The sequence below is a fragment of the Macrosteles quadrilineatus genome, unplaced genomic scaffold (genome assembly GCF_028750875.1).
Source record: "Macrosteles quadrilineatus isolate MER2022 unplaced genomic scaffold, UCM_ALF_1.0 Scaffold_3__2_contigs__length_128488019, whole genome shotgun sequence".
Classification (NCBI taxonomy): Eukaryota; Metazoa; Arthropoda; class Insecta; order Hemiptera; family Cicadellidae; genus Macrosteles; species Macrosteles quadrilineatus.
Genome location: NW_026542596.1, coordinates 111,212,140 through 111,232,088, shown reverse-complemented (window position 1 = coordinate 111,232,088; position 19,949 = coordinate 111,212,140). Strand labels below are relative to the sequence as shown.

General features: G+C 33.2%; 2 protein-coding genes across 2 annotated transcripts; both read left to right on the top strand.

The window, feature by feature from the left end:
• Window positions 1-717: 717 nt before the first annotated feature.
• Window positions 718-2,557, top strand: LOC128991154 (uncharacterized). Its single transcript, XM_054413922.1, has 2 exons — window positions 718-805; window positions 1,882-2,557. Exons 1-2 carry the CDS (start codon window positions 767-769, stop codon window positions 2,506-2,508), a joined length of 666 nt encoding a protein of 221 aa, XP_054269897.1. The 5' UTR covers window positions 718-766; the 3' UTR covers window positions 2,509-2,557.
• Window positions 2,558-7,955: 5,398 nt separating this feature from the next.
• Window positions 7,956-11,320, top strand: LOC128990297 (basic salivary proline-rich protein 1-like). The gene is made up of 2 exons (XM_054412623.1): window positions 7,956-7,999; window positions 8,742-11,320. Exons 1-2 carry the CDS (start codon window positions 7,961-7,963, stop codon window positions 10,401-10,403), a joined length of 1,701 nt encoding a protein of 566 aa, XP_054268598.1. The 5' UTR covers window positions 7,956-7,960; the 3' UTR covers window positions 10,404-11,320.
• Window positions 11,321-19,949: the final 8,629 nt, after the last annotated feature.

The following is a 19,949-nucleotide window of genomic DNA, read 5'->3' as shown; positions in this document are numbered from 1 at the left end:
CTACACCATTCGTTAAATGGTATAATGTTTTGTTACACCATTCGTTAAATGGTATAATGTTTTGTTACACCATTCGTTAAATGGTATAATGTTTTGTTACACCATTCGTTAAATGGTATAATGTTTTGTTACACCATTCGTTAAATGGTATAATGTTTTGTTACACCATTCGTTAAATGTTATAATGTTTTGTTACACCATTCGTTAAATGTTATAATGTTTTGTTACACCATTCGTTAAAAATGAAATAATGTTTTGTTACACCATTCGTTAAATGATATAATGTTTTGTTACACCATTCGTTAAATGTTATAATGTTTTGTTACACCATTCGTTAAATGGTATAATGTTTTGTTACATCATTCGATAAATGGTATGATGTTTTGTTACACCATTCGTTAAATGATATAATGTTTTGTTACACCATTCGTTAAATGGTATAATGTTTTGTTACACCATTCGTTAAATGGCATAATGTTTTGTTACACCATTCGTAAAATAGTATAATGTTTTTTTTACACCATTCGTTAAATGGTATAATGTTTTGTTACACCATATTCAATAATATTTGTTACACAAGTAGTTAATGGTACACTATGTTATTACACTAGGGAAATTCAACAATTGCATACAACCTTGCATCACTTTATATAACCTTGAAGTATTCCTAATTCAAACTGCAACCTTAAAACCATGCAGAGCCTTGAGACACGTTTAGAAGCACTCATTTGCAAATCCAATCTGCTGTATCTCCATGATTTGAACCATGAAAATGTCTTCTGTGTTGTCTCTACTGCTCATTAAGGTAACCTTCCTACAATATAGTTTATAAAACAATAGTTATTTAAGGGGGAAATTAAATCTATTATTGTAATTCGGAAATTTTTTTCAATGAATAATGGAGAATACAGACACTCAAACCAGCCATTGACCTCTATTGTCAACTTTTAAATATTTCACTGTTTTCTGAGAATCCAACAGATTTAACGATTTCTTGTAATCATTACTGTGTATCATCTTGTTATCATAAATTACAGTTATAAATAGAAGTTTATCATCATTCATTCAATCCAGACTCAGATTCTGGTTTAAATCATGTACGGAAACGGACGCCATTTAAATGGTTATTTTATGGAATAAATTATCACTTATAACAATAGCTGGTCATATTGTTGGAAATAATTGGCGATATTCTCATTAATATACTCAATATATATATATATACACTCAGTATATTCTTATAATTATACACAATATATTTGATAAAAGAAAATGCTAATTTATTTCTATATACTAAAAACTTAAATTATCTATTAGCTGGTTAACCTCTGATGATATTGACAGAGATTTGTTCATAGAATTTTAGAAATATATTTTAAATTTAAAAGGGTTAGTTGTATTTTACTGTTGCTAATATACCTATAAACTTATGAAGCTGCCAACTCCTCCATTTCCTACACAAAATTATAATATCAAAACCAAATTTTAATATACAAACTTTGTAGATATAATATCAGACTGTACATTAAACATTACAGTTTATTTGAAAATTTCAAAAATTTCGTCAATTTAAAATCAAGTAGCAAACTTGTTAGGGTTTGCTTAAGCATTCCTTCAAAACTGAAAAACTAACAATAGCTATAAAAGTGGAATAGTGAAATATTTAACGAAAATGAAAACACTGTTGTGTCTTGATATTCTAGTAAAATTAATATAATAAAATTTTTAAATAAATTCGAGCTTACCATATTTGTTTTCTAGATTACTGTGCATTTAAAATACATGTTTGTACTGAATTAAACATAATAACGCGCAGAGAAGTTAATTGATGTAATTATGCAATATATACAAAATAAAATGCACCAAAATATGATTTCACAGATTTTATTCACTCTGACACCGCAGCTGTCTTCCTGTGATCAATATAAGAAAGGAACTCCAATTGAAGATTCAACATTGGTCAATGCTTTGACAACTGGCCAACTACTAGCTCAGCTGGGGAAAAAGAAAGTCCAACAATTAAACGCTCTAGGAAATGGCGACGTTGAAGACTCGGCACTGATCAAGAACACGATTGAAACATCAGTATTGTTGGTCACATTTGGGAAACAAGTAATTAAAGAACTCAGAAGTCTCTCAGAAGACCAAGGACAGAGTTCGGTATTTAGTGGGGAGATGAACCCAAATCCAACAAACATTAACTCACAATCTTTTCAAACTCCTCCGCCACCTATTAATCCTATTATTGATGCAACCTCAATAAACCATAACAATCAAGCCACAAATCCAACCCAACCATCCAATCGACCTCCCTCAAATACTCTTACTTTTACTCAAAGTTTAGTTACAGATGAATTATCTCACCATCCTAATGTGCAACAAGTTCCACTAGTATTACAAAATCTACAACTTATCAATGTAACACCTCCTAGTATTACTAAGCCACCTTACAAAGGAACTTTTAATCCTTTGGCTATAGCATTACAAAATAAAGCAAAGTCTATATAAACAGAATGTTGAAGAGTGTGCCAAGGACGTATACAAAAATTTATACAAAATTTTTTATGTGGAAAATAAAGTCTTTGAACTCATGTGATTTTAATTTTTTTATATTTATTGGTTAAGTGTGGATGTGTATGAAACTTTGAAAAGAGTTTCTTTCAAGATTATGTTGTAGTTAAATGGTTGAAGCAATAAATTATATTAACATTCTGAGTCAAAAGAAAATTTACCTGCTCAAACTAACAGCACCAGTGTATCTTACACATTAAAAAATAACAATTTGATTTATTCCAAAACATAAACAACTATTTCCACTTACGCTGATCCTCTTCGTAAAGTAAAAAAAATACTAAGATTGCGTTTTTAACTTTTTTATAACCGACATAATTGAATTCTCGTCGTTAAACTCTCTTTGAAAGCGAACTCGGTTCTAAAGTTAAATACAGTTAGACTGAAAACGGCAGAAGGTTAATAACGTTAGCGAACAAAAAACCGGAGTATCGTGATCCGCTTATGCTGTGTCAGTTACAAGTGAACTCTGTGATGCCATTGACTGAAATGTCGTCATTCGTGTTTTGTGTTTTGATTTGTTTCACAAGCAGAAATTTTGGTTGGGGATTTTAATGTTGGTTTAGGATTTCAAATATTATATCATAAATCCCCTACAGTTTCATGGGTAAAAGGAAAAATAAAAATTCTGGTATCATTGGCAAAACTATTAATCTTACAGTATGTAAAATTTAATATTATCACAAAAAAGAATTCAGAGCTATATTTATTATAATTTATATTTATTTTTAAAACTTTTATTTTTTTATTTTTTTTTTTATTAAAGAGAGCAATTAAATAGAGTATATGCACTCTAAATTTAGTAGGAATTTGTTATTCAGATATAGCTTCCTACATGTTTTAGCTTTAGGTACTGAAGAAGTTGGATTCACAAGAACCAGCTGCTACCAAGACTTTACTAAAAAAGAAGATACAGTAGTGGAATTAACTACTCACAGTTTGTTGCTGTCGTAGTCATTTTCTATTTTAGCTTTTAATGCTATGATTGTTGATGGTGACATAGAATATGTTGTGTGGAATGCCCTTATATTTTTGACTTTGTTCAAAAGTTGGTTTACAAGATTCCAGGTCTCAAATACAGCTGAATTTACTCTGTGCATTGAATGAATAGTTGTTATAACATCCACCACGGTATATTTAACAGAAGTTTATTTATGGTAAAAGATATGAGTTTAATTACTTAATTAAAAATAAATAAAACATAACTTTGTAAAACTATAATGCAATTTAAAATATATACTGTAGTAAGATTTATGAAAAGATCACATATTTTACACAAGTTTACATTAACTTATGACGATTTAAATAAATGTTGGATCCCCTTTGAAAATGTTGTTTTAGGGGCATGAATAACTATAAAATATCTCTTTATAAACTTATTTTAAGCTTACCTCAACATTTTGAAAATAATATAAAATATTAAGGCAAACGTGGACTGCAAAGGTGCAACTACTAAGTCACAAGCCGAAAGAAGAGAATTATTCCTCAGTGGAAAGAATCAAAGTCAGTTTAATCGCTTTAGTATATATTGCAGATGGGATTGAACCACTGGGGTGGAAAATTTAATTTCTTTGTTTCAAGTTTGAGATGAACTGTTAAGCCTCTTTAGAGTTTGATTTGGAAAGTTTGGAGACTTGGCGTTTCGCCCCTATTGCCTGGGCACAACAAAAGTAGTTTTTTCTACATTTTACTCTAACTCCCAAACAATTACGGAGTCTTATCATACTTAAAACTAGTTTAAGCTTATTTTATTCAAATAAACTTAGTTTAGTTGCTTGAAACTACTTTTGTCCGTCAAAGTTTTGCTATTGATTTCAGAACTGAGCATTCGCTTTTAGACTGATCCTCAATTAGTTGAGAGTAAATTTTAACCAAAAACTACCTCGGTGTTATACGTACCATTGACTTTAAAAGTATATGGTACTAGTAACTAAAATGCGAGCGGCAAAAGAGGATCTTCGAAATGAGGCAACTTAATAGCTGGAAATAAACCAACAGTATACTGTATTTGATTGATGCTACTTAAAGTGACATTTACCAGTGAGTGTTCAAATTTCATGTGTAAAGCAAAGCCAAACACAGTAACACAGAATTTCACGTATAATAAGAAGCCGAGGACAGAAATAAACGACGGCTTAAAAGTGCCATATTAAGGACAATTTCATAATGCATTCTCAAAAACTGCCCGATATTTGCAGAAAATGAAGACGTGCAATAAACGCCCAAAATACACGAACAACTATTTCTGGCAATGTTTTTAGATAATTCAATGTAGAATACTTGCTTGAAAACAATGCTTTTCATATGTGACATATACAAAATTTAAGAAAATGGACCTTATAAAGTATGGTGAAACCTATTCGTAAAATTCTCTCAAATCAAGAAAGTCTTTAAAAATTACCACTGCTAATCATATGGATCCATGCAGGATTATTTCTGCCTAAATTGCCAAATCTGGCTAAGATAAAAAAAAATTTCGATTGGTCGGGTTCAACCAGAACTATTGGTTCACCAGATGACATTAACAAGAAAAGATTGAAACAAATACCAATACATAGCATATGTATATCCACATCTTTACTTTCAACTTGTTATAGATCTTAATAGTTCTGAGACAAACTAATAAGTTAAATTGATGAAATAGTTGCATTATGTCTATAACATTGTTTTGACTTATCGTAAAAAAATAAGTGGTTTTCACTGCTATGAGGCAATCTTAGTATATTCATATTTATTATTTGAAAATACCAAAAAATTATAGGTTAAATTATGTTTTAACCTATATCCTATCAATAGTTTCTACTTCAGTAACAAATACCATAAATACCCGTACAATGGCCGAAACTTTGAGTCCACCTCCGTTGGCCGTTTATCAAAATTGTGCATGATTTAATTCAGTACATATCTCCCCTTGCCCGTTTAGATTCATTCCGGGCCATTTCCATAAAACAATAGCAGCTATGTCCATCACCATTGCGGCTGTCATTGTTCCGAACTCATGAATAATTCGAATGCATAGAGATTCGCGACGCCAAAGCCTCAGTTTAAACCCTCTCCCCTTCTTCTGCACCCCCTCCCCCTTTACAAACCCTCAAACCCAGGGTCCTCTAGGAATTATCATAGAACAATATTCGGGAATTCTCAGGTCAGACAGGGAAATTGATTAAAGGGCTTAAGGAAAATTGCGTTGGTCAAAGGCAAATTATTTTCATAGTTGGGTTTGATGATCAGTGTAAGAATGAAACGATTTTCCCTCAAGTGAGCAGTTCGATCCAATGAGAGACATTTTGTTCTCACTGCTAGAGAAGAGTGATAACCGATTAATGTATGAACTTATCAGTAATATATACAGGGTTAGTAAAAAGTGTGGAGACCCCCTATTATTTTTTTAACGGCCCATACTAGAAAAACTAAACTCGGCACACCTTTAAGACATGTTATGAGGTACTTTTTGGGCATAACCGTCACTTGGTGTACATCCCCAAATTGGGGGATTTCGGGGGAAACTCAAAATTTCAAATCCAAAGACCCATCGAATGACCCGTCATTTAGAAGGTCCTGGTAAAAGAAAACCAACAACGCAAACTAGAGGTCTTTATCTCAATTCAGTAAAAAGTTGAAGCTGATTAAAATCTTTAGAAATCGGAAATAACTTGCAATTTTATATTCAATCGGCTGCCATATTTTACTGTGTTAAGATAGAGACCTATAGTTTGCGTTGTTAGTTTTCTTTTATTATGACCTTCAAAATGAGGGGTCACTCGATGAGGCTTATCATTTAAAATTTTAGAGTTTCCGCAAAATCCCCCATTTTGGGTTTGGGAACTTATGAGAATTTTAATTGGCTGCCATTTTTTACTGAACTGAGATAGAGACCTCTAGTTTGCGTTGTTGGTTTTCTTTTACCAGGACCTTCAAAATGAGGGGTCACTCGATGGGTCTTTGTGTATTAAGATTTGAGTTTCCCCCAAAATCCCCCATTTTGGGGATGAACGCCAAGTGGCGGTTATGCCCAAAAAGTACTTCATAACATGCCATAATGGTGTGCCGAGTTTAGTTTTTCTAGTATGGGCCGTTAAAAAAATAACAGGGGGTCTCCACACTTTTTACTAACCCTGTATAGTAGTACTATACTAAAGTTCCGGAAGATTCTTTTCTACAAGCTACAAATTGGATTAGTCATCTACTGTACTAACAAGTTGTGGAACACGCATAGTCAAGAGAACAAAATTAGATGGCAATATTTAAGGAATTAACTCAAAAGTAAGTCTGAAATATTCGGCTTTGAATGTAATCCGACGATGTAATGGATCAATAGAATACATAAATTCTAGATAAGTAAATTGTACTCACCTATAATGTAAGGCTTGTTATGAATGACTTTTTATACTGTTATAATTACGACATCTTAGGTTAAACAAGTTATTCTTGCAATTAAAATGTCAATTGAAATAAGTCTCCATAAAATTATGTTTCTAAATACAATATTTCGATAGATATAGTTTAGTAATAAGATCTTACATTACTTAAAAAAATTAATATTGCCGGTAATTCTTTCTAAGAACTGCAACAACCGAAATTCTCTAAAAATAGAATAGGTTTTTTTATGTAATTCGATTGATAGAATTAAATATTTTTTGTAAAAAGTCTTTCCCGTATTTAAGCATTGAAGATAATCCGTAACAAAAGAAGCTAAAATAAAAGGGTTGTAATGAATTTGAATTTCGGATGACAGTTGCTGATTTTATTTGGTCCTATAACATGCCCCATAAGTTTGCTTGCTATAACACCTACTACTGTATGTACTTTTTCATTGGATTTTTGAATCCGTTAATCTTACATTTCCTTAAGAGGGTTTACAGGTAAGGGAAAGAAGTAAATGTACCATAAAGTATGTATTATTTAGATAGTATTACTATATCGTCCTGGGTTTATCCGTTGACTATTAACCATATTTCTAGGGTTATAAAATATCCCACTCATCTAAACGAGCACAAAATGTAAAAATAATTTTTGTTCTTGTAAATACGAATCTTTACGTTTACGGTACTTCGATGTTCCACCTTATTACAAAGCATAAATTGTCACGATTGAAAGTCTTACCAAAAATATTACTGCATTATGTTAACTAAGATAGAAGTTTAGTTATTAGTGATAGCCCATTATAGAATCCGAGTTAAACTTTGAAACACCAATGTACCGAGGTCTTGACACAGATTTGGAACGATTTGCAGTCTTGCTTTCAGCCTTGAATGACTAAATGTTTACGATTCCAAAATGTGTTTTGTCTCTCTCCGTCAAGTTTGCTTCGCCATTGAACTGTCTATAGATCTGTATATAAACTGCGTATTTTTCATTGAAAATTCAAAACCTTTTCACAACGTTCACAATGACGCCAGTAGTGGTTTTGTTGTTCATTTTTTCTCAGGTAATGTTTGACTGTTAGATTATTCTAAGGTTAAAACTAAACTACGGTCAATTGTTTAACAGAGAGGTTTTTTTTTTTTTTTTTACTTTAGCACAGCTTGATCATTTAAACTGTAGACTATTTGTATCAGTAATTTATTGTGCACAAATAATACGTCGGTAAAATATTATGTTTGTATATTATACGTAACATCATGGAGATTTTTTATTTCCAGCCTAATTATTTATTTAATAATTTATATAAATGATAACTCATACATTATCATAAATGTTTATTTATTTCCTACTCGAGTTTTTTTTTACTTCTACTGAATTTCCAGCGTAAGAATGAAAAAGTAAGGTTATCTCAAAATGTTATTCAATGAAGTAATTGTAATCTCAACATGGATTAATTTAAAATTGAAAGTCTCTTCAACAGGAATTAGTTGTGCACGTTTCTTAAAGTCTTGTTTTATTTCCCCTGACCAGAATTATTTGCTTGTATACACAAAGCAAATACTTGATCAAATAAACTTACTGAAGCTGTAAACATCCCCAAGAAATTTTTAATAAATACCAGCTTTTTACCAGCTTAGTTTTTCAAGAAAAAAAGTGTAATCTTGCCTTTCCTTACCAATAAAGGTACTGTAAACCAACATTTAGGAATTGAAAACATTATTATTGTACGACCATTACTAAAAATATGATTTCTCGATATAAAATAACTAGTTCTAATGTATGCCTTTGGCCTTTTGATGTTACAGACATGTCTAAGTCAGCCGCCTCCGCCACAGACTGCAGTTCCTGTCAATTCTGCATCTCCCGCTAATCCGGCAGGTCCAGTCCCTCAAGTGCAGACACCGGTTTCACCAATCTTCTGCAATTTCCAAAATGCCGCATTATTCTGGAGACAGTTTCTCTTGAACTTCCTGAACCTCAAGCAGCAATGGTTAAATCAAGGTAGTTCTCCATTACCACAAACTGCAGCTTCAACTGTAGCTCAGGCACAGCAGCCGTGGCAACAACAACCATTGCAACAACAAAACTGGCAACAACAAGTTTACCAGCCCACCATAACTCCAGTGGTTCAACAAGTGCCTCAGGCTACATACCCTTACCCTCAGACCACACAAGTGCAACAACCAACACCAGTTCAAGCTCAAGCTGCGCCAGCGGTATACCAAACTCCTCAGCAGTATCCAGTACAACCACAAGCTCAGCCTGGTTTTGCAACACAGTTTGTACCAGATCCAAATCAGCAGAATCCGGTTAACCAAGTGGCGACTCAATCACAAGGAGTTGTTCAACCTCAAACTCAACCAACAGAACCTCAAGCATTACCACCCCCACAACCAGCCCCACCACAGCCCCAGCCCATAGCACCTCAACCAGGAACTATCCAACCTCAACAAGGACCACCACAAGCTCAGCCAGGAGCAACCCAAGGTCAACTAGTAGCGCCCCAACCACAACAGGTAGTAGCACCCCAAGTACAAACAGTAGCATCCCAAACTCAAAGCCAATTACCACAGCTCGTGTCACAAAATCCAAATCAGCAATATCCGGTCCAACAAGTGGTGACTCAACCGCAAGGAGTTTCTCAGCCTCAAACTCAACCACCTCAAACTCAACCAGTGGCAGCTCAACCTCAATCTGGAACGCCTCAACAATCACCATCCCCACAACCAGTGGCGAATCAACCACAAGGAGGTTTTCAACCTCAAACTCAACCACCATTAGCACCCCAAGCACAGCAAACTCAACCACCAATAGCACCCCAAGCGCAGCAAACTCAACCACCAATAGCACCTCAACCACAGCAAAATCAACCAGTAGCAGCTCTACCTCAATCTGGAATGCTTCAACCATTACCTCCTTCACAACCAGCAGTGCCACAGCCCCAACCCATAGCACCTCAACCAGGAACACCTCAGCCTCAACAAGGGGCATCCCAAGTTCAAGGCCAATTACCACAGCTAGCGCCTCAAAATCCAAATCAGCAATCACAACAAGGGTGGGCTCAACCTCAACCTGTTACACCCCAACCTCAACAAGGGGTACCCCAAGTTCAAGGACAATTACCGCCTCAAAATCCAAATCAGCAAAATCTTGTTCAAACTCAACCAGGTCTGGTTCAATCTCAACAAGGGTGGGCTCAACCTCAACCTGTTACACCCCAACCTCAACAAGGAGTTCCTCAGCAGTACCCTGTTCAATCCCAAGGCCAACAAAATGTTTATCAACAACCACCTTATCAAGCGCCTTACCAGCAACAATCTCAACAAGGTCAACAATATCAAGCAGCCCCTCAGGGGTACCCAGTGGCAGCACAACAACAACAGGCCTACCAACCCATTCAGCAACAGGCATACCAACCACAGGCATACCAACCTATCCAACAACCAGCAGCGCAACAGGCCGGATAGCTTTTGCAAAGTTCACAAACTTATAAACTCAACAGAATAACTTGTAAGGTAACGATTCGTCAAGGTTTACCACAGATAGACCTCATCTTATAAATACGATGTTCTATGTCCATCAGGGCTTGACAGGTTGGAAAAAGGTTAGAGATTAATTTAATATATTTCTGGAGATATCTGAATCTTATCAGTGGATAAGCTGTTCATGTAAAATGTCGCTTTGGTTTTGTTCAATTGTTAATTTAATATTGAATAAGTTTATATTAACAAAAATATTTATTACTTATTAAGCTGTGACAATTATCTTCGATTTTAATTGGAGATAGCACTCACAAATAATCCGTTTATTAGTGTTTTGAGCAATATTTTATCGCTTTGTTAATGACCTATTAGTGATCAAATTATTGTACACACCAAATTTTTCGTCATATCTCTCACTCTTCCTTGTAGTGGATTATGAGTATCGGCTACTATAGCATCTTAATATGACACGAATATTTAGCTAACGACATTACCAGATACTAGTCCTAGTTTTAATGCTTAAACCATCAATCGACAGGAAACGTTCTAAAGCTTATGATCCATTGGCAATTTTATTCAACCCTAGGTCTGTAAAATCCTTATTTTGAAAAAAAAAAGATTTTCCCTCAATTAAAATCAAACCAAAACAATTTAGTCAGTATTAATATAAGGTTATCGTTTCACTATTTTAGTTTTATTTTTTTAGGCAGATGTTTAGTTTGAAGTTGAGTGTTCAAATATAAACTGCCTACTATAAAAATTACACTTAACGTTATACTTCAGTGATTTGTCTGTCTTGTTTTGTATTTACCATTGCAGAAATATCAGCACATTGATATTATCTTACTGGATAAGTTTTTACTAAATCAAAAAATTGTGAGATTGTATTTAATAATGATTAAGGTGCAGTATTAATATGGCTGGTTTAATTAATTTTATATACGAGTAGCTATTAAAGGATTTACTTATAAACTAAATTGAATTTGTATATATAATTCACAGTTTTTAGTTAATTTAGTTAAAATTATATATCGTGTTTTGACAACATATATTAATTCTGTATGTGTGTGTGTTTTTTTAAAATAAAAGCTTAAATATTTTCACAATGGGTTATGTTTTTACTACCAGTGTTATATTCAATACATATTTCAGGGCATAATTAATTATATTTGATCACACAAAATGGTTAGGAGAAAACGTGCCTTCATAAATCCTTATTTGAATTATATAAAATAAAATTGCATTTACGAATATTTCCACTTCAGTTAAACTTGGTAATACGATTCATAAGTGTTTGACTTTTAGCAACCAGATATTTTTATCTGAACAGTTTACCTCATTCAAATAAATGTCTTATGGTTTTTAGAACCAAGATAAAAACTTAATATGAAATACTCTTTCGTCATACTACATAAAAAAAAACATCCGTTTTATATATGCGTTGTGGATCTGAAGTAGCATTTTTACTCCCTAAGAAATAGAATGCTACTTAGTACCTGGGAAGTAAAAATCTGCAATTGTAAAAGTTGTAAATTCTGTTTGCAGCAAAATTGTCATTAGTTGGTAGACCATCTCAACAGATTGCACCACGCTTTTTTTGCTTCAACTTTTTATATTACATGGGAAGTCTATTCTGTATATAGTCAATGGTTTTAGTGATGAAAAAACGTACTGTTATATCCTTACTCTACAAAAAAATTGTGATATTTTAATTTGGAGTTCAGTACTTATTAAATGAAGAAAGAAGGAAGAAGAGCTTGATTATCAGGTATAAAACCCAAAACAATTGCCCAATTCTACATTAATGGTCAATTAAACTCTAGAACAGTTCTTGCTCCACTACGATAAAATAAAAAAGGGTAAAATACATTATATAGTAAGCAAAATATATCCAGGCAAAAGTTATCTATTTATATTTAATATTTAAGTCTTAAAAGTACTACAGTCCTCGCCACCCTAACTTGATGCAGCCCAAGGCCGCACTAGATATACGACGTGCATCCTTGGGCTGCCTCAACTTAGGGTGGCGAGGACTATAGTACAAAGGTTATGATTATTTTCGTAGCATGATTGTTGAATTAATAATTTCTTTAAAGTGAGACAAAACAATGCTGTTGTTTCAAACTAACAAATTATGTTTCACAAATAAAATTATTATGCTTCGAGTTTTAGTCCCTTGAAGCATTTGTAAACTTAATGAAGAAATGTTACATTTATACGTATTAATTCAATTATTGTTTGGCTATATATTACAGGGTGAATCAAACGATCCATGCTCATACTTTAACGGGATATACAGCCGCTTGTGTAACTTACTGATAAGGTATACAAATGTTTACCAACTTCTAGAATAGCTAGGGAACTGAAACTTTTTGTGGAGGTCCGTCTCGGTCCCAAACAATCTAGAAAACACAAAAAGTTACATTTTCAAATTACTATCCTCTCAAATAATTCCCTTAAATCCCTCTTTTTTGAGAAAAACACTTTTTAACGGCTAAAACTCGAAAACGGTAAAAGCTAGCTAAGACTTAAATCTTAGCTAGCTTTTACCGTTTTCGAGCTTTTGTTCATAAGAATGTTCTTGGTTTAAAAATTAAATTTTCTACCCGACACTCCTAGGCGTTTTTAAAAATCGCACTTCTACAATGTTTAAAATTTCTTGGATTTTTGACGTGTTTTAAGTTTTTTAAATTACTTTTCGGACATATATTTGAACTTTTAATGATCCAAACTTTGAACTAAAAGTGCCTAAAGTGACGTTTTAAAATTGTAACCCACTAAAAGATTTTTAATGGCGGATTTTCAATGAAAAAGGTCGTTTTTTAACGCTTGTTGTGCTCACATGTTCTGCACAGGTTGCCTGATTCACCCTGTATAGAGAAGGAAACACTTACTACTCGCAGGACCAAGAAAGAACGGAGTCGAGGGTTTGAGGTTGCATGATTGATGTAACGTCGAGGTATTAGGGTTGCCATCAGTCACTGAACACAAACCACCAGCTGCTGGGGATTATAAACCTTTTTATGTTGAAAATGTGCTACTTTTTCATGAGGGTTATTGCTACACACAAGTATCAAACGTATGTGTTTGATTTTGAAGGAAAAACTACCCATAAATAAATTGAAAAATGTCCGTGATTTTTTAGTATTTCTTCAATCTATTACATTTTCAGAACACCTATATACAACTAGTAGTACGTGATGCATTTCTTGGTTGAAAAGGTAGGGTTGAGTTGGTGTTTGGGGATATCTAATTTAGTTTACCTACTAATAATGAGAAACTATAAACTATCTTAGTACGCTGCCACCAACTTGTTTTTTTTTTCATCGAAATTAGACGAATCTCAAGAAGGTGTAATTGTTGGCAGGGCATCTTTGCGTGATTTTGCACATTGTTTGATAATATTAGGAAACAGTTAAATTGAAAAGGCTATTCGCATTTAATTCATAATCGCAAGTTTGGGTCTGAAACAAATTACATTGTTTGTTTTAATCTACAAATTTTGCAATCGATTTTAAACTAACTTCCCGATGAGCAAGATATTTTAAACTAGAACTAGAATAGCATACAAATAGATAAAAATGCAATTTTGAATCATTTTATTTAAATGCCGTATTTTTTTAATATTTTTATTAATTATATACTCACGATAACCTAAATGTTAATACTGTATAAACAAACATTTTAAGGTTAAGGTAAGAAATCTAATTTATTGCAGATAAAAAAAAGTGTTGGTTATAAAATTAACATATGGCCTGTGATATGCATAAAGGAACCAAGTGCCATTATAACCAAAATACCTGAGATATAGGACATTTGATTTGCACCCATGCAAAAGATTAAATTTTTTTGTAAAATGCCAAACAACCTTTTTTAAGAATGTATAATGTTTTTTCTGCCATAAAGTATTTCCCACATGCCTCTGTCATAATCTCATATAGATGCTATAGCAGCGCATCAAGTTTTAGTGTCATTTTTTAATCGTCAGTCTGGTAACGTTGCACAGCTTTGGTGGCTTTAAGTTTCGCAATAGTATTATTGGAGTTCCTTCTTTTAATGTCAGTAATGTGGTGGGTTAATAACAATTTGGAGGCATTTGAATACCCAAGATAGCACGCACGATTATTATTCACATATAATTTATGTTAGATTGTGTGGGTATACAACAAAAGATAAAAATATTAAGGCATTGCCACCCTTTTTTTTTGTTTATAATACCTTGATAAAGGTGTTTATGTTTACATATTTAACATTGGAGAATTTAAACGTTGTTGAGAGCACAGGTGTGCTGCGATTAGGGTTTAATCGATTAGGGTTTAATATTTTAAGTAAAAATTATATTTATTTGTAAACATTTTAGTTTAAAAAGTCTGACATTTGCCCACTGAAAACCCTCTGGGGTGGAGCCCTTTTGACGGATCTGCACCAAACTTCACACCAACCATCCTTGAACGATAATGCCTGAAAGTTTCACTACACTATGTTGAGCGGTTTCGGAGTCCCCCAACGTACAAACATAGTTCCTCTTTTATAGATATAGATTTTGATGCTGAAGAATCATCTCTTGGACTAAAATAACTATTATTGCATGAAATATCTAATTGTGTTATAAGTAGATTACAGTTTCAAGTATCCGCAACCTTTTCATAATATGTCGCGAAGTGGGTCATCCAAAATCTGAAATAAGGACACCATAAACTCTTGACCTTGTGGATACATCGTCACTTGTCAGTTTACAACAATTCGTGCTCATACTGGGGCACAGCTGTTCATACTGTAACAGTCTGGCCTATATAATCTGACAGTTAACACCTCCAATTGTCATTCATCAGTCACTGAACATGGCTTACGCTCCAATCATCGCCATTGTACTCATGTACTTTTTTGTAAGTATCAAATAAAAAAATTACTATGTTGGGATAGAGTATAACATTCGGTTAAACACGTCTGAATTTCTAAATATTTCTAAGCTGCATGCTTAAGAAACAAATGTTATATTTGTGGGTATAGTTCATGGATTAGTTTCTAAACTAAATGTTTGGTCTGAAATGGTCTTTAAACTGCAAGATTTCCACTATAAAACTGAAGTAGACACTAATAAACACATCATTAATTGGACTTACTTTAAACCAGAAGACCTTTGAGTTTAGATAAATCTGTTTTTTCGAAATTGTATTCGTTGCTTTTTATGTGTTAGCTAATTTTTTTATTAGTAATCCGGATTGTTCAACTATTTTAATGTGACTACATGAATGCTAATCCTGAAAATTGTACTTTTAAATATATTGGATCCAGTTTAACTTTGTCGCCAGATAAAACAGGATAAGGACTAATTATTTTGACAAACCAAGTACATTTTACAAACTTTTAGTACCTTAATTGTGTAAAAAGAAATTATGTTATTACAGGTATAGATATTGGCATTTTCAGTAGTGATAAACTTACATGTGTGCTAAACTAAGGGCAATGAGAAATAAACTAATTGATGTTGCAATGTCTTAGTTTGGAATTGGTAAACAACGTTTTAATAACTCAGTATGGAGAGTAGTTTAATTTCCGTACAGCTGAGCTATCCTAACATCATCCATTTCCAATCTATCAAAACATATGATTTTTCCTGTCCTAAACATTACTTTTTCTGACCCACACTTTTCCTGTCTTAAACAGAGGAGTTTCCCGTTTAGCTCAACAAGACACTAATGTATGAATATGAGAAATGTTATTCAAACAGAAGTAATGTTAAGTAAACTTTCCAACTTTGCCATGACGAATTTAAAAAATACTCCTCTATTGAAAGGCAATTTATTATTTTAAACCATAAAGTTTTGAGTGATTAAAATCGGGATTAAAAGTTCACTACTCGTCACGAAAGTTGAATTCCGATATAGTTATTGAAACTCTAAGTTAAACTAAGTTAAATTCCTGTTCTCGATGGACGTTTCACGTGTTCGGATTTGCTTTGCTCGCAAACCATTATCTTTCCCCGAAATAGGGGAAGTTCAAGGCTATTGAAATATACCATTTACTCCCCTCAACTAACTTCAAACAAAATCTAAAAGCATATCTTATTCCAGGTGCCGGGAACCCCGTTCTGGTTCCAGCTCTTCGACTACGACGATGACGACAACGTGAACCAAACCCAAGTCTACAACGCGACAAACTACACCTTTAGCGGGCCTTTCACGTGCGAAGGAGCCACGCCGGTCTTGGAATACTTCAACGACGTTTACAACTTCTTGGAGAGCTTGAACCCTTTCTATGAACCTCCGCGGCCTGTGAACATCACAACGACCCCGCCCCCCAACCAAGGATAAGGGATACACTGAGAAAACATGGGATGTGGTACAAAATACAGTGGTATGTTCAAAGTGCAAGACAACATAGGATCAAGACGGTGAGTTTGTTACAGTGGAACCTCGATAAGAAGACGCTCGATAACAAATGTATTTTTCAAATCTCCTTGAATTAATTTTACCTCTAAACACATGTTATTGCAAACCTCAATAAGAAGTCAACCTTGATAACCAGACTTAATCCCCATGAGAGTCTTGTTATCAAGGTTCTACTGTATAACCTCCAACATCTCTTATTGGAGACCCTACAATGTATAAAGAAACGAAATTCGTGACCCCTCAGATATAAATAAGTTGATTACGTTAAAAATGTATCTAAAACAATCTAAAATAATAAAAAATACATTAAAGGCTAGGATGTACCATCAAGGCTGACAATTAGTCTTCTATACATTTTAGTCCACCGGATTGAAAACAATGACTGATGCCCTATTATTATAATTATATAATATATAATATATATTATATACTATTATATAATATACTATTAATTATATAATATATAATTTAAAAATATTAAAATATTAATTTTATATTTTAATTTTTTCAACCCGTTGATTTAAACACTTTTTTAAGACTTTTGAAACTCTTTTAAACTATATTTATTTAGTTTGAAAATTTATTTTATGTATGTATATTGTAATGAAATATGTAAGCTGTTGCATTTACAATTTTTTGTTCTACAACTGTTTTCAATTCTTATAATATTTGCTTAAAATTAATTACGCATTTAAATTACTGTATGTACCACATACATTTACTGTATGGTTTCCAATATTTTTCATATAAGTGTATTATTATGTGTTTGTGTTATTATTGATTTTATTTTTTATTTTAATAAAATACTTTTTTGTAAACTTACATAGCTTTGTTCCCGTTTATATCCCAATAACCTTCTATTTATAAAAAAAACACATTGAAAAATAATTCAGTTTTTTTCCATTTTCCAATAACATTTGATACTAATAAAATATTTGGAAGTAAAATGTTTAAGTTAAAATATTTAATTTTATTTATTTATTTATTTATTTAATATATTCGTGCCATCACTTCAACGAATTTGAAGTTTCACTTTAAAGTTAGTACGTGTTTAAAGAAAAGCGAAATATAGTGACATGTTTTCCATATTTTTTATAAAATGCAAGATACTGTACACAAATTGTGGAAATATTCTGCATTTAAGATGTAATTAGCAATGTCATTTCAAAAAATACTATGTTATAAGTTAAGGTAACTGTACAGTATAACTATATCAGTACTTGATAGAACTGATATAGTAAGGTAACTAGATAAATAGTTAGTTTCTTAAAGGATTATTAAATAAAATCTTAATCTACATTAGAAAATTGTTAATATGTAAAGATCTATAAACTTCAACAATATTCTAGTATTCAAATATGCAAAGAAAATGGTATATTAAGTTAACACAAAAAGCTGTTTTTACAGAACTTTTGAAGACACAAGCTAAAATGTAATATTAAAAATTATATTAGGTAATAACCTACCTAAGCTAAGTATACTGAGGTTATCGATTTGAGTCATGGTTTTTAAGTGAATGCTCTAAAATCTTAAAATCTTAACACAGTAGGCCTATTTCGACACTAGTAGTTTGCTCTTTACTTTGTAATAACTTTCCTGTGACAATTTTTAGTCATGGGATTTTATAGACTTTTTTTCCTAGGACGCTAGGCACGAGCCCGGAATTGTTTTTCACATTACTTCAGGATAGACCTGGGGGTTATGGCATTATCACTTAGTGATCCATTGGTGATTTGACAGGATTTGAACCTGGAACCCCAGGAACCGGAGTCCTGCGCTCTAACCACTAGACCAGCTCGCTCCCCATAGACTAGTGTATATTATAAAAAAAAAATAGGCATCCGTGAAAACCCATTCAAACCGGACACAGCAAAGAACTGTTTCGAAGCATGTCAAAGGGACCGTCTCATAGTTTATCAAACAATTGAATCCATAGATGAAAGAGTGTAGGGGAAGCTGCCTTTATGGGACTCAATAACTCGAGTTGAATAAAAAGCTTACACGAAGCTATTTCGTTTATCCGCATTACGATGGAAGGGGGGGAATTCCGAGGGTGGTCTTTGAAGTAGGCCTACCTCCGCCGAGATTTGCTATAGCTAACATTCATCATTGTTATTGCCAATACACGGTTAGTAATCGTTTGGTTTGTTGCGTGGGGAGTTCTCCTTGCAAATAACATGCAGATAAATAAGCATGTGAAAAATACAAGATAATACAATTATCCTACAGTCACCCGACAAAGTTGGCTTCCTTGTACTGTTTATAGTACAGAAAGCTGCTAATTGCTGAATATTTATACTTTGCCGTACGGTTTATACTTTGTCGTACGGTTTATACTTTGCCGCACATCAGGATTCCAACGAAACAACACAAAACAGCGTGGTTCTATTATGCACGTAATCCGTGTACGCTTGGACATAGGTTGGCAACACTTAAAGATAATAATACTGTGAACAGCTGATTGACTATTATAACTACGATTTAACCAGTCATTTCGTGTTTATAGTTTCGGTATTTCTGAACTTTCTGGACTTTTCTGTTAAAAGTTTTTAAAACATTCCTACGATCTATAAACAAGAAAATACCTTTAAAGCATTTTTTTGGCGCGGAAACCACTTCAAATTACAAATACATACGGAACTATATTCTCAAAACGCGGAGCACATTTCTTGCCGAGGAAAAAAAGCGGAATGATACGGACCGGGTACTACTTTCTCTAGGGCACCTATTTGTGTTGCCAGCTGAACCTAAAAACGTGTTGTATAGTGTTTGAAAGACTAATTATTTATATTCTTTATAGTGACTGTAGGAAAAATATAATGTGTAACACGAGTGCAAAAGGCCTTTGCTGCACTCGAGATCATTCCGCACTCGCCTTGCTCTCGCGTGCAGCAAAGTGCCACTTTGCCCACTAGTTACACAAATAACTATTGCTATTGAATGATTGTTTGAAGTAAAATTTATTATTTTTACAATTGGGGTAGATATCATTAGACATCATAAACATTAGATCCAAACAACTTGGGTTTATTTCTGTGAGCTCATGGCGATCGGAATAGGATATAGTGAGTACTTTCAAGAATTCAGGACGTCCTCATAAAGACCCCATGTTTAAATCACAAGTAGTAGTAAACTGAAT

Bases quoted from the DNA above. Each gene is read 5' to 3' on its own strand.
- LOC128990297 (XM_054412623.1), top strand. From the start codon at position 7,961: ATGACGCCAGTAGTGGTTTTGTTGTTCATTTTTTCTCAG. The intron at 8,000-8,741 runs GTAATGTTTGAC...TTGATGTTACAG, and splicing joins TGTTGTTCATTTTTTCTCAG to ACATGTCTAAGTCAGCCGCC.
- LOC128991154 (XM_054413922.1), top strand. From the start codon at position 767: ATGAAAATGTCTTCTGTGTTGTCTCTACTGCTCATTAAG. The intron at 806-1,881 runs GTAACCTTCCTA...ATGATTTCACAG, and splicing joins TGTCTCTACTGCTCATTAAG to ATTTTATTCACTCTGACACC.